At 42.4% G+C, this 14,192-nt stretch overlaps 1 protein-coding gene across 1 annotated transcript in view; it reads right to left on the minus strand.

The window, feature by feature from the left end:
• Positions 1-8,189: 8,189 nt before the first annotated feature.
• Positions 8,190-14,192, minus strand: part of ZDHHC9 (zinc finger DHHC-type palmitoyltransferase 9) — a 28,315-nt gene continuing 22,312 nt past the window's right edge. Inside the window, exons 7-9 of the mRNA XM_055563236.1 lie at positions 13,571-13,674; positions 13,075-13,171; positions 8,190-9,754 (exon numbers count right to left, since the gene is read on the minus strand). Of these exons, the coding sequence (XP_055419211.1) occupies positions 9,641-9,754; positions 13,075-13,171; positions 13,571-13,674 (315 nt within the window). The 3' untranslated portion in view covers positions 8,190-9,640. The remainder of the gene's footprint in view (positions 9,755-13,074; positions 13,172-13,570; positions 13,675-14,192) is intronic.

Consider the following 14,192-nt stretch of genomic DNA (forward strand, 5'->3'; position numbering starts at 1 on the left):
AACCCAATAAGCTTTCAAAGCCTGGCCAGCCCTCCAGAGGGCAGTCTATCCCTCTGTGATGTGCCTCTGACATCCTTTGACCCAGCCATTCCCTTCCTAGGATTCCATCTGTACAAAGAGCCACATGAGTGCACACAGATATATGGACAAAGATATTCAGGCCAGCTGCGTGTAAAAAATGGTAAACAATGCAAATGGGGAATTAGTTAGATACATTATGGTTCATTCATACAACGTCATTAAACACAATATTGTAGAAAAATATTTAATGACACAGGAAAAATCTTTGTGATTTTTTATTGTTTAACTTGAAATGTTAAAATTATACAAATAACGTACAAACGTTCTTGTAAAAGAAGTCTGAGCAATATCATGGGGGGGGGAGTGAGTAATAAACCTTATTTATAGAGTGATTCCATTTTTATTTATGAAAAGGAAATATACACAAGAATAAAGACCAGACAAATCTGCACCAAATGGTTAACCAGTGGTGATCTTGTGAGGAGGGTGGGTGGGATTAGGGGAGTGAGCAAGAGGAGTATTCACCTAATACATTCTTGTCTTATTTGAATTTCAAAACAATGATTTTTGTATCTATAAAAAAGGACCAAAGTTTTAATGTTTGAAAACAATGGAACTAACAGGCCTAAGCCTCCAGTTTAGGGTGGCAGCAAAGTCATTCTCCTGCTGCTTTTCTATGCAGGCTTTTGGAAAGATGGGGAGTGGGGGTGAATAAGACCCAAAGTACTTAAAATCCACATACACCAAGGGGAGCCTATCAGAGGAGAGTCCTACAGTTTTCAAACCCCCTATTAACTCCCGCTGGGGAAAGGAAAACTTCAGAAAAAGAGGAATGACTGAGAACACGATGTTTTGCAATCTTGCCCCACCCTGGAGCGGGGGATGGGAACGTGTCTCACAGCTACTGGGCTTCAGTTTGGTCTGTAAGCCGAATATAGGCTGAAAGTAAGTAGTTGTGCAAGGGCTCCAATGATCATCAGATTTAGGGAGTGGGCCGTGAAGAAGGGCAATGAGGAAATGTAGACTACAGGCCAGGGGGAGAAAGGCAGTGCGCCTCTGTAGGTCTGCAGCCCACAGCCTGCAGCTCCTTGTCCAGGAAGGGCTGCTGGAAGCTCCTGTCCAGCCCCAGGGATATCTAAAAGATGTCAAGTGGAGCCCCGGGCCCAGGAAACCAAGGGCTGGTGTCTAGGAAGCAGAGTCTTCACAGCTGGAGAGCAGATACCCCCAGCCCAGGATGTCAAAGGCCAAGCCTCTAGCTCCCCTTGGAAGGTGGGGGAGGCATAGGCCAAGAGGGTAATGGGTTCTTCCAGCCAGTGGAAGCTCCTCTAGGGCAGAAAGGAGAGTACTAGCAGTTAGCAGCTCTGGCCAACCTGACTTCAAGTATTGGGTCTCTTACTCATTAGCTGGATCATCCCAGACAAATCGTTAAACCTCCTTGAACCTTACTTTCCACATCAGTGCAGTGGGAATAATAGTACTAGCCCCCATGATGGGGCTGTTAGGTAGATTGAATGAAGTAGTGTATGCAAAATACTTGGCATAGCGTTGAGCACAAAATTCATGCACAATGAATGATATCATGTCACCATCCTGTGACCTCCATTTCACTCCCTTTAAGGCCCATCTCTCCTTGGACCCCCTAGTTAGTGCAGTGACCCAGAGCAAAGGCTTTGGAGTTACTAAAGTGTCTTCAAATCCTGGCTCCACCACTCACTAGCTAGTTAACACAATTTGAGGTAATTACATACACATACATTTCTTTTCTATAAAATAATGATCTATATTGTGATAAATATATCAAGTGAACACTTTATACACCTTAAACTCACACAATGTTATGTTAATTAAATCTCAATTTTAAAATAATTTAAAATAAATAAAAATTAAATTTAACAAAAAAGAATAATCAGCTAATAATACCTACCTCTTGGGGTTGGCAAAGAAAGAAATGAGATAGTGTATAAAGTTCCTGGCACATAGTGACAATAAATCGTGGAGTTTTACATTTTTTGTAACCTTAAAGGTACTGAGCTCAAGAATGGGCACAAAGGCCATGCTGACATGTGCTTGTCTGCAGGCTACCTGCTATAGCTCAGAGACAAGCTCTCGAAGCTTCCAGAGGGTGCTAGCATTCAGGGTAGGGGGTTCCAGCTCTGGTGTGTGGAGAGGCTGGTGATGGGAGAAAGTCCACCTGGGAAGCCCGGGACAGCCCTTGCTGTGCCCAGCCCATAGGAAGATGATCAGCCCTGGGTACCAGCCTTATTTTAGGCAACTCCCTTGGACGTCCATGTGCTGCCAGAAAGAAGTGGATAAAAGCCAGATTCAAAAAGAAAGAGCATCAAGTCAGGATTAGAGGCTGAAGCAGTTAGGGGAAGCAGTCGGCGGTATCTGCACCTTCCTCCTAAACCATCTCCCCTGTCACTCGCCACCTCTCTTTCCCAAGGTAGGTCCTGATCAGCTACCCCCCACCCCCACAACAGCTCTTGCCTCCACAAATTCCCTCTTTTGTCCCTGCCCAGACCCTAGAGCAAGGTGGTCTGACACTGGCCCCAGCTGCTGTTTCTGACTCTTAGAAACCCTGCCCAGAAGGGTTTTTCACAGAAGTGGAGGCCTCGGTGGAGCCATGGGAGACAACAGGCATTAAAACCAAGCTAACAGAGGTCTGTAAAGAGAAAAATGGGCCCTGATCACGGTAGTCTCAGTGAGGTTCACCGCCTTCCCCCTCAGCCTCCCAGGCAGGAAATTCAGGATGAGGTATGAGGTTTCCCATCTGGGGAAAAGAAGTGGCTCTCCCACCCCTCCTTCACAATAAAGGCTACCTTCACTTCTCACACAACGTCAGCCACATTCTGTGTTGCTTGGCCAACAAACAACACAATCAAGTGGGAAGGAACTGCCTCCCCTGTAGACCCAGCCAACACTCCTCCTCCAGGAAAGCCCTAAATAAATGCAATTCTATAGCACTTGATATGTAGACTTCACCTTTTCCTATAACTTCACAGTTACCAATATAGCATTTGTATACCACTGCCTCTGGGAGCTGCCAGGGATAGCGTCAGAAAGGGCCCAGGGCAATGGCCCTCACAAAGGGACAGACGACTTGACTGTGGGAACCCGGCTAGGCAACTTCCTGACTTTCTGTGCTAAAGAAACCCCACCGTCAGTTCAACCTAAGCGCAGGTGTCTGAAGAGAGATTTAAGAGATTTAAGTTTAAAACAAAACCCCAACAACTACCCCCAGACCAGCTCGACTATATATAGTCAGCCCTCTGCCTGCCTAAAATGGAGACATCATTGGTAAAATTCATCCAATATGGCAAAAAAAAAAAAAATCCTAAAATCATCGCTGCTTCTCAACTCTCAAGAGAATGGGGTCAACAATGCAATTTCGCCTAGAATGTGGTCAGTTTTCCGGAGAAGGCAATGGCACCCCACTCCAGTACTCTTGCCTGGAAAATCCCATGGATGGAGGAGCCTGGTAGGCTGCAGTCCATGGGGTCGCTAAGAGTCGGACACGACTGAGCGACTTCACCTTCACTTTTATGCATTGGAGAAGGAAATGGCAACCCACTCTAGTGTTCTTGCCTGGAGAATCCCAGGGACAGGGGAGCCTGGTGGGCTGCCGTCTATGGGGTTGCACAGAGTCAGACATGACTGAAGCGACTTAGCAGCAGCAGTGGTCAGTTTTCAACAAGTATTTATTGAGTGTTAAATAAAGGAAAGGCTCATTTAATTTCAGTGGCACTTGGAATTATTCAAACCGCTTTCTCTGTCTATACCTGCTCGACTGAGGGGTAGGAGGTTATGCTGGAAAACTCTCTGGACTGGGACTGAGGACATCTGGGTTCTGGTCTTGGCTTAACCAGTAACTGTCCATGTGACCTTAGATAAGTCGTGGTACTTTCTGCTAAGAGACAGAGAGGGCTCACAAAAGTGAGCACAAGCAATATGAACTACATGATTGATTGGTGTTTTCCTTTCAGGAATGTCATGGACAGAGGCCAGGTTTTATGACAACCATGTCTCTAGTTGGGGCACAAAACTGCCACCCATGCAGGCAAGTTGGAATGGTGATAGCTGACGACCGGCAGTGGCTGGCAGAAAAGGTAGTGGGAGGGGGGCTTGAAGAAAGGGAAGAGACATGGAATGTTAGGGTGGTAAATCTATGCTGTGCTCCAGAGTTGTAAAGACACTTCTAACTCAAGGCTCCCTTACTTCCTGGCCTATGGTGGAGGATGAGCTCCAAGCTTCCATTTATTAATGACAACCCAGTCCAGTACTCTTGCTTGGAGAATGCCATGGGCAGAGGAACCTGGTGGGCTACACTTCAAAGAGTCACAAAAAGTCGGACACAACTTAGTGACTAAACAACAAGAAAAACCCCTAATGCCAGAAGAAAGATAAACAAAGGACTTAGCCAATTCACAGAATAAAAATGGCAAGAAACATAAGGCAGATGGGAGGTGCAGAAAATGTTTTACCTCATAATTAACGGAATTAGGAAATGAAGGCATGGAGATACCAGTTAATAACTAGCTATCAGATGACCAAATGTTTAAATAAGGTGTGTTGAAGGAGGCTCTCTGATACAGAAGTGGTAGGACAAACTGGGTCAGCCTTTCTGTAAAGTAATTTGGCCATATTTATCAAGAGCCATTGGAGGAGGAAGTGGCAACTCACTCCAGTATTCTTGCCTGGAAAACCCCATGGACAGAGAAGCCTGGCGGGCTACAGTCCATGGGGTCACACGACTAAAGTGACTTAGCATAGCACACATCAAGAGCCATTAAACTCAGTAATTCCACCTTTAGGAATTTATCTGAAAGAAATAATCACAGATATGCTCATATATAAGGAAGTTCATCATAGCAATATTTATAATAAGGAAAAATTGGAGATGCCTAAAAAATGTCTGACAATAGGGGAAAGATTATATATATATCATGGAGTCATTAAAAAACATTTTCAAATAATTTATAATGGTATGAAAAATACTAAGTAAAAAAAGCTGGATTACAAAACTATATTGATAGTTGAATTCCAGTTATGTTCAAAAATATGTATGTGTATATATATATATGCACAAGAAGAAAGACCAGAAAGAAATAAACCAAAACATTAACAGTGATTAATATATTTGGTGATAAGTTTATGAGTGATTTTTTTCAATCCTCTTACATTCCTGTATTTTCAAAATTTCAACATGTGTTACTTTTAAAATTTAAAAAGCACACTAAAGGTATAAGGAGATGAGGGGCATTGTTGATTTTCTAAGTCTTCCAACTATTTAGAGGTAGAAAGGGACCTTTGAGATAATCTAGTCCAGGGGTTCTCAACCCTCCCTTGGTATATATAATATTTTGTAATATACCCTTGGCCTGAAATGAATTTCATAGTTAATATAAACTGCTTATACACATAATTTCCAGAATAGCAATATAATACACTAACTATAGTATAAAGAAGAAACAAAAGAAAAGTCATTTAGAATCAGAGAACTATACTTCAGATGCGAATGCCTTTACAAGACTATACTAAAAGATCTAATAGTCCAATGCTTCCACTATACACGCAGATTCACTGCAAATGCAAATGCTACAAAGGAAGACTAAACATTAGAGACTTAAAAACCATGAATGGCACTCCTGTTGGTGACCTGATTTTCAAAAGTCACAACTCTTGGTAAATTTCTGATTAAAATAAAGGACCATCTTTACACAATTTACACAATTGCTGCATTACTGGAAACTCAGTGTATAATATTAAAACTATAAAAATATGTTTTGTGTTTATTTGTATAACGATTAGGCCCAAATAGTTGTTCTAGGTTTTTCTACCTATACTGATGTCCTATAGGGCATCTGATGGTTTACAGAAGATTTCTAGTTCCCATTTCCCTTTCATATTTATCCAAAACATGAAATCCACAATGACTCCTTTTAGGGAGTAGGCCTTGCATCCTTTAAAACTAATGATATTTGCAGTTGTAGCCTTTGAAACTATTTCTAAAGCATATTGCCAAAGGACAGCAAGCAATTCCTATGTGTTCTCAAAAGTGACACAAATGCTTTTTGAATCATTGGAAGCACTGGTCTTCTTTAGTAGCACCAAGGCACGAGAGAAAATTATTAAAAAAAAAATTTACTGTGATCCCTTGGTGATTTTCCCTAGCCCAGCCCTAAGCTTCAGAGGTATAAAGTGAATTGAGCTGGAAGAAAAGGACTAACAGGGCCAGGCCTTGGGGAGAGGGAGGGGAGCTAGGTTGCTAGGTTACTGCTTGAGCCAATCCAAGTGGTCCCAGAGGGGCACCAGACCCAGTACAGGTCCCTCTCTCTGCCCCACTAGGCTGAGGGCTCTCTAAAAGGGAGGGGGTCAAAAGGTGGTGGAGGGGTCTGGTCATTCACACCAGGCACAAGTAAAGAAATGAGGCAGAAGCACAAAGAAACAGACATCCTTCTATTTCTACAACTATTCAAGTCTCCTTCATTAATTGGCTTCCCCCCGGAAAGAAGGATTTCTTTATTAAGAAACACCAGAGGGGGGAAAAAAAAACAACACCAGAGAGTGAAAATCCCACCATACACACACAACACACACACACATTTGTAGGCTCACACAAAAGTGCTGAGATTTACATATTAAATTGCATTTAAGTTAGAAAACAGATTTAAAAACAAAATAATTATTTTTCCCTCAACAAGGTAACGAGATTCATTCAGCAGGAAAAAGGGACTTATGGGTAAAGGCAGGAAGGTCAGGACAGGAAGAATGGAGTTTAGCTGCTATAGATTTAGAACCCACTGCTGCCACTGGTGAAAAAAGCAAAGGGGGAGATGGTGTTCTCATCTAGGGCAAAGGGGACCCCAGGGCCAAAGGGACATGAAAAATAAAAAGGCCCCAAAGAGTCAAATTCCACCAGCCCCCAGAGGTTTGGGATTCATGCCAACCATCCTGGCCTGGGGAAGTGAGGAACATAGGAAACTTAAGGAATGGGGAGGAAGGGGAGAGGTGGAAAGAATGTCAGCCATTGAAAAGAGTAAACAATTTAAAGCCTATTCCCCTGGGAAGGACCAATTCATCAATCTCCACTCTGATCAGAACTCAGACTAGGAACAGTCCCAGCTGGTGCATGGTATGAATGGACAGATCTTCAGGCCAAGATCTTAAAAATAGAAGATTTATAAAGGAAAAGAACAAGGGCAGGGAGTAGGGAAAACCAGAAGCTTTAAAAAAATCATTTCACACTAGTGATAAGGGGTTTCCATTTTGACCCTTCACCTCAGGAAAAGACAGCTTATCTAATGCACCCAAGGGTCAACAGAAGATGGCTGAGGTAAATTGAAGGAGGAGAGAGGACATGGGCTGAGACAAGACGGGCTGAGAACTGACTAAAAACAGTTTCATCTGAGTGGCAAGTTAACTGAAAAAAATCTAGTATCTTCCCAACTTTCCAGGCTTGGCCTTATTTTGAACTGACTAAAATCTAACTACAAGGACAAAACCGAGAGAGCCAGAAAAAGAATGGGAAAGCAGAGGCAGATAGGACAGGAATCAGAGTCGGTCACAGTCCCAGTCTCTCTGTCTCTCCAAGGACTGCTAACCTCAAACCCTGCTACAAGGAAAATAGGAAGACAGAGAAAAATCTGTGAGCAGCCAAGTTTCATTACTTTTGATTAATTGGGGAGAGTGAAATAGGAATTGGTAAGGAATTCTGATTAGATACCATTTAAAAAGAAATATATACCATCACTCGTAAAAGATCACTAACAAAATATTTCCGGGGGCAGGAGGCTGATGAGCCTGCTTTAATAACCAAGACTCATCTGCAATTAAAACCATCCATCTGCATAAAAACAATATCCTAATAAAGAACTTGTTCTCTTACTTTAATATAACCCTTGACCCTCCCAAGCTTTCTAACACTGTCCATGGCCTTGAAAGGCTTTTTTTTCATAGTTCAGAATAAGGTAAACTTCAACCCAGAGTGTAATATAGATCAGTGGAGAATTTGGGAGCAATCTCTCCAACCCAAGGTCCCCTGGAAAAGGGAAGTATGGGCAGTAGTAACAAGCAACCCCTTCAACCCCCACCCCCACCCCCCAGCCCGCCACACATAGATACACCCCACAGTGGTTCCTGAACTGGAAGGGGAAGGAGGAGGCAGGCAGTTTGCATTAGACACAGTTTAATCACCTTCAAATAGATTAAAAGTTCTGGTTTACACTCCCCCCCTCCCCAGAAGTCATCCAGACAGGACCCTGGCTTAGAAAGAGAAAAACACAGGTGCTCTAGGAAATATAGCCACATATAATACATAAATTTTCTTCCCTGAAATAGAGCAGGTCCTGAGCAGAGCTGACTGGGGGCCACAACCCACCCCCAGGGTGAAGCGACTCTGGGACTCTGCCGGTGGAAGTGCTGGAAGAGTGGGGCCTGGAGGAAGCCCCTGGTGTGGTTACCAAGCCCGAGATGGGCCAAGGCCTTGGAGTGGGTTACCCGGGAGGGCAGCAGTGCGGGGCTTTCCCTCCTCACTCAGCCGAGGCCTAATGGAAGTACTTGTTATCCTCTTTTTCTATTATTCTTTTTCTGTTTTGAGGGGATACAGGGGGAGAGGAGAGGAGAGGAGAGCCTCTCTGTGCCTTGGTTTCCCCATTTGTGCATACAGGGCCTCTACAGGCCTCACACAGGGAGTCTGAGGGGGTAGTGTTTAAGTGAGCACTCGGGCTTCCTCTGAGGAAAAGGAACCACCAAAGTGCAGACTTTTATTACTGCCGTTCCTGCTCCCAACGGGAACAAGAGTCAAAAGGAAAACAAATTAAAAGGGGCTAGTGAGAGAGGAGGAGAGATGAGACAGAGAGTGTGAGGGGCCATGCCATTGGCATCTCGTAAGTTCTTATTGAGAATGGCACAGGTAGTAAAAAGTTTCTGGGTAGTCTACAAGAAATGTAAATTATTATCTATACTGCAACTACTTACATATATCTCAGGGAAAAGAGTGGGGCTTAGGTGTTAAGAGAGTGGACAGGGGACAAAGGAGAAGCTACACGAATAAATACAACAACTGGAAGCTACCTGCCCCGTTCCTGAAAGGATTTGCTGGCAATGTTGGCACTTTGGAGCCGTGAGAATCCTCCAACCCTACTCTCCATCCTCCTCCATTCTGAAGGCCTCGAGAATCCAGGTAGAATGCCCTGGCCAGCAGTCTCTGTGACTGCCTCTGGACTCGTGACATGCAGCAACTTGAGGGGATTTGAGCCAGTCTCAAGGACCTTTACCCCAGGATTGGGCCAGTGACCCCAAGCAAGAGAGCTGGGATCTGGAGGGAAGAGAGGGGAGTCCAAAGAGACTCCGTGGCTGAGGCCATGGAAAACCAGCGCCAGGGCCCAATAGACCCATTTGTCCAGTTACCAGAGGTGACTGACATCTTCTGTGACTGCTTAGAGTCCAGAAATTAAAAAAGCTTGCAGCAAGAAAATGTCAGTTTACAACAGGGTGAATAAAGACCAAAGAAAAACAGTGAGAGGAATAGCTTACTCTCTCTCTGTCTCAGGTTTACCTTCTCCCCTTAAATCTCTCACAGCCCTAATCAAACACAACGAAAGTCTCTTCCATACATAGGCTACTTCTCAGCTTCCGTCACCTCCTGTGGGGGCTCTGGGGGCTCTGGGGGTGGCATCTCTTCAGGAGTGCTGGTGTCCTCCGGCATCTCATTGCTTAGATGGTCTATTGGAGCCTGAGAAGGAAAAGATATCAAAGTCAATACAGAATCCAAATGGAGATAATCCATAGACACTGAACTCATCCTCTGAACCCATTAACCACACTCATGGCTGGAGATATGCTCCCACCAGCCTGAAACTCAGAACCAAAACTAGACTATTGTCTTCTCAACAGAAGGCAATTGAAGTTTGAGTTCTACTCTTAACTGTCTGTTGTGGACAGATATTTCCATTATTATTCATGATACTAATAAATGGGACCACAAATAATTACACAGATCACCTTCCCTCTTTCACAACAGAATATTATAACATACACATCTCACAAGGTCTGACACAGTGGCTCTCAATCTTCTTTGGGCCCTAATACGTGGCTCACTATAACAGTGATTCTAAACCGAAGAGGGTAGGGTGGCTAAATTTTCAGATGGTATATCTGCTTTGAAAATATCTCCTGAATGATACAGTCAGGGAAGTCTCCAAAATAATTTCATTTATATTATGTGAAAGTGAAAGTCTCTCAGTCATGTCCAACTCTTCGGGACTCCATGGACTATAGCCGCCAGGCTCCTCTGTCCATGGAATTCTCCAGGAAAGAATACTGGAGTGGGTAGCCATTCCCTTCTCCAGGGGATCTTCCAAACCCAGGGATCAAACCCAGGTCTCCCGCACAGCAGGCGGATTCTTTATGACCTGAGCCACCAGGGAAGCCCATTTATATTATAATAACATCAAAAAGAATAAAATATTTATGAATAAGGGTAACAAAAGAAATATAAAACTTATACTCTGAAAACTACAAAACATTGTTGAAAGAAATTTTAAAAGACCTACATAAATGAGATTACAGCCCATATTATTGGCTCAGAAGACTTAATCATGTTAGGATGATAATATTCTCCAAATTAATCTACAGATTCAATACAATCCCCATCAAAATTTCAGCTGGTACATCTGCAGAAATTGATTAAGTTGATTCTAGGAGTCATATGGAAATTAGAAGGACCACAACCAAAACAATTAAATAAAGAATAAATTTGGAGGACTCACACTTCATAATCTCAAAACTTACTACAATGCTACAGTAACCCAGATAGTGTGATACTAGCACAGGAATAAACTTATTGATCAGTGGAATAGGACTGAAAGTCCAGAACCAGATTCTCACATTTATGATCAACTGATTTTTGACAAGGGTACCACAACAATTCAACAGAGTAAGGATAATTTTCAATAAACTGTGCCAAGACAACTGGATATCCACACGCAAAATAAAGAATTTGAACCCTCTACCTCATACAATATACAAAATTTAACTCAAAATGGATCAAAGGCCTAAATATAAGAGCTAAAACTATAAAACTCTTAGAAGAAAACAGAGTATAAATCTTCACGACCTTGGATTAGGCAATGGTTTCTTAGATCTGACAGTGAAAGCACAAGCAAAAACAACCAAAATAGATAAACTAGACTACACAAAACTGAAATCTTTTGTGCTTGAAAGGACACCATTAAGAACGTGGAAAGACAATATACAAAGTTGGAGAATCTTTGCAAATCAAATCTCTGATAAGGGACTTACATACAGAATAAAGAACTCTTACAACTCAACAATTAAAAAAAAATCCCAAACAATCCAATTTAAAAATGGACAAAGGATCTGAATAGACACTTCTCCAAAGAAGAAGATACACAACTGGCCAATAAACTAATGAAGAGATGTTCAATATCAATGCATCAGGGAAATGGAAATCAAAACTACCATGATATATGGCTGTACATACACAAGGATGGCTAGAATCAAAATGGTTGATGATAATAACAAGTGTTGCCCAAGATATGTAGAAACTGGAACCCTCATATGCAACTGGTGGGGGTGAAAAAATGGTACAGCCACTTTGGAAAACAGTACAGCCATTCCTCAAAAGGTTAAACATAAAATTATTATATGACCCAGTAATTTCATGTATATAGCCAAGAGAAATGAAAACATATGTCCATGTAAAAACTTGCATACACATGTTCATTTCAGCATTATTCATAATAACCAAAAGATGGAAACAATCTAAATGTCTATCAATTGATGAACATATAAATAAAATGTGGTCTATCCATATAATGGAATATTATCCAACCATATAAAGGAAAAAAGTACTGCCACAAGCTACAACATGGATGAACCTTGAAAATACAATCCCAAATGAAAGAAGCCAGTCACAAAAGACCACATATAATACGACTGCATTCACATGAAATGTACTGAAGAAACAAGTCTACAGTAAAAGAAAACAGATTAACAGTTGCCTAGGGATGGGGCTCGGAGAAGGCAATGGCACCCCACTCCAGTACTCTTGCCTGGAAAATCCCATGGATGGAGGAGCCTGGTAGGCTGCAGTCCATGGGGTTGCTACAAGTCGGACAGGACTGAGCGACTTCACTTTCAGTTTTCACTTTCATGCATTGGAGGAGGAAATGGCAACCCACACCAGTGTTCTTGCCTAGAGAATCCCAGGGACAGGGGAGCCTGGTGGCCTACCGTCTATGGGGTCGCACAGAGTCGGACATGACTGAAGCGACTTAGCAGCAGCAGCAGCAGGGATGGGGCTGAGGGAACTGGAGGGAAAGGGACAGTGACTGCTAATGGGTACAGGGTTTTTTTTTGGGGGGGGAAGGGCAATGAAAATGTTTTAAAATTGATTGTTACAATTCTGTGAATATATTACAAACCAGTGAATCCTACATTTTTAACTGAGATTTTATGGTATCTGAATCATATCTCAATAGAGCTATTATTTAAGAAGAAAGTTCAACTAATAACTTCTTAGGAACATATTTTATTAAAACATATCTGAGCAGTATAGCTGGGAGAGTTTCCATAACACCTGCATATTTCAGAGAAGAAGCCCCCTTCTATCAAGGTAACCACACCACTAACTCCAACCCACTCCCCTGACCACTACCATTGCTCCTATAGCATTTTATTCTTCCCTCATCAAGACACTTGTCACTGTACCAACTAACAGCCTGTTTTATTGTCTCTCATCCCCACTACACAATGAGGTCCGTAAGAGCAGGGACATTGCGTGCCTTGTTCATTGGTCTATCCTTAGCACATTGGCTGGCACAAAATGTTGGAGAAATGACTAGATCTTAATCTACGTCAAGGGCACAAAGATCTTAAGAAAATGTCAGCACAGAAGCAGACACAGGGAAGCTGGAGTGATTGGACACAAAATTGCCTAATTATATCACTAAGGTATAAATTTAGCCTATACCCTCTATCACCGAATCAGTCTTAAAGTCTAAAAGTTTTAAAAAAGTCAGTAACACTTACTGGGCCCTGAGGCAAAAGGCTGGTACTCGCCTCTTGAGTACTGGGGGGTCGACTTCCGCTTTCCTCCAGTGGCAAAATACCCCTTCGATCCAGCACACTGAAGGAGACAGCAGAGTTAACAAAACACGTCACACCCACCTGTACATCCACCACATCTGCTTGCTGTGTGTGCTGGAAAACACAAATCTGCCCTTTGGCAGTCTAGCCTGATCCAAGCACGCACCTCCTGCCTTCCATTCACTTTTTTCTTCCACAAATCATGGAATACCACATTAACAAAGGGATAAACAGATGAAATAAGAATGAAAGGTCATCCCTTTGAAACAACCAGCCTGTGGTCTACGGTCCATGTAGATATGGCACCCAGGGACAATCCCTGGGAAGCCCTCTTTTGACACCAAGAGGCCATGTTCAGAAGAACGCATCAGACCAGGTGACAGGATTGGGTCTAACTGCTTGTCCCAAGAGTTCCAGAACCTTCTAGTCCTTTGAGTACCTGGGGGGCAAGGGGCCACACAGCACTTCACAGCAGTTCTTCACAATGTTGCCATGGCTATAGGGATTCTGGACACGATTCTTCCCTGTCCATGAGCCTTTGATCTGCAAGACAAAAGCCAAGGCTTATATTAAACATTATGTTGAAGAACTACATAGAGCATGGGAAGATGGAAAAGTTCTAGAGATGGCTGGTGGCAATGGTTGCACAACAATGTCAATGTACTAATGCCAATTAATTGTACACTTAAAAATGGTTTAAGATGGTGCATTTTATGCTATATGTCTTTTACCACAATAGAAAAAAAAGAAATATATGCATAGCCATGGAAAAATATTCACAATAGAGTTGAAAATGTAGATACCTGACCGTTACATATTATTTCCATTTAAAAATACATAATATTCATGTCAATGTATGGCAAAACCACTACAATATTGTAAAGTACTTAGCCTCCAATTAAAATAAATAAATTTATTTAAAAAAAGAAAAAAAATAAATCCAGACTGGAAGAAAACATAATATACTCACATAAACAAACATGGGAACAAGTCTAGACAAGTCTAGAACACTATAGACCATACCATAACAATGGTGAGGCCTAGGAGGTAAAATTAGGAGA

This window comes from Bubalus kerabau, chromosome X, assembly GCF_029407905.1.
Source record: "Bubalus kerabau isolate K-KA32 ecotype Philippines breed swamp buffalo chromosome X, PCC_UOA_SB_1v2, whole genome shotgun sequence".
Lineage (NCBI taxonomy): Eukaryota > Metazoa > Chordata > Mammalia > Artiodactyla > Bovidae > Bubalus > Bubalus kerabau.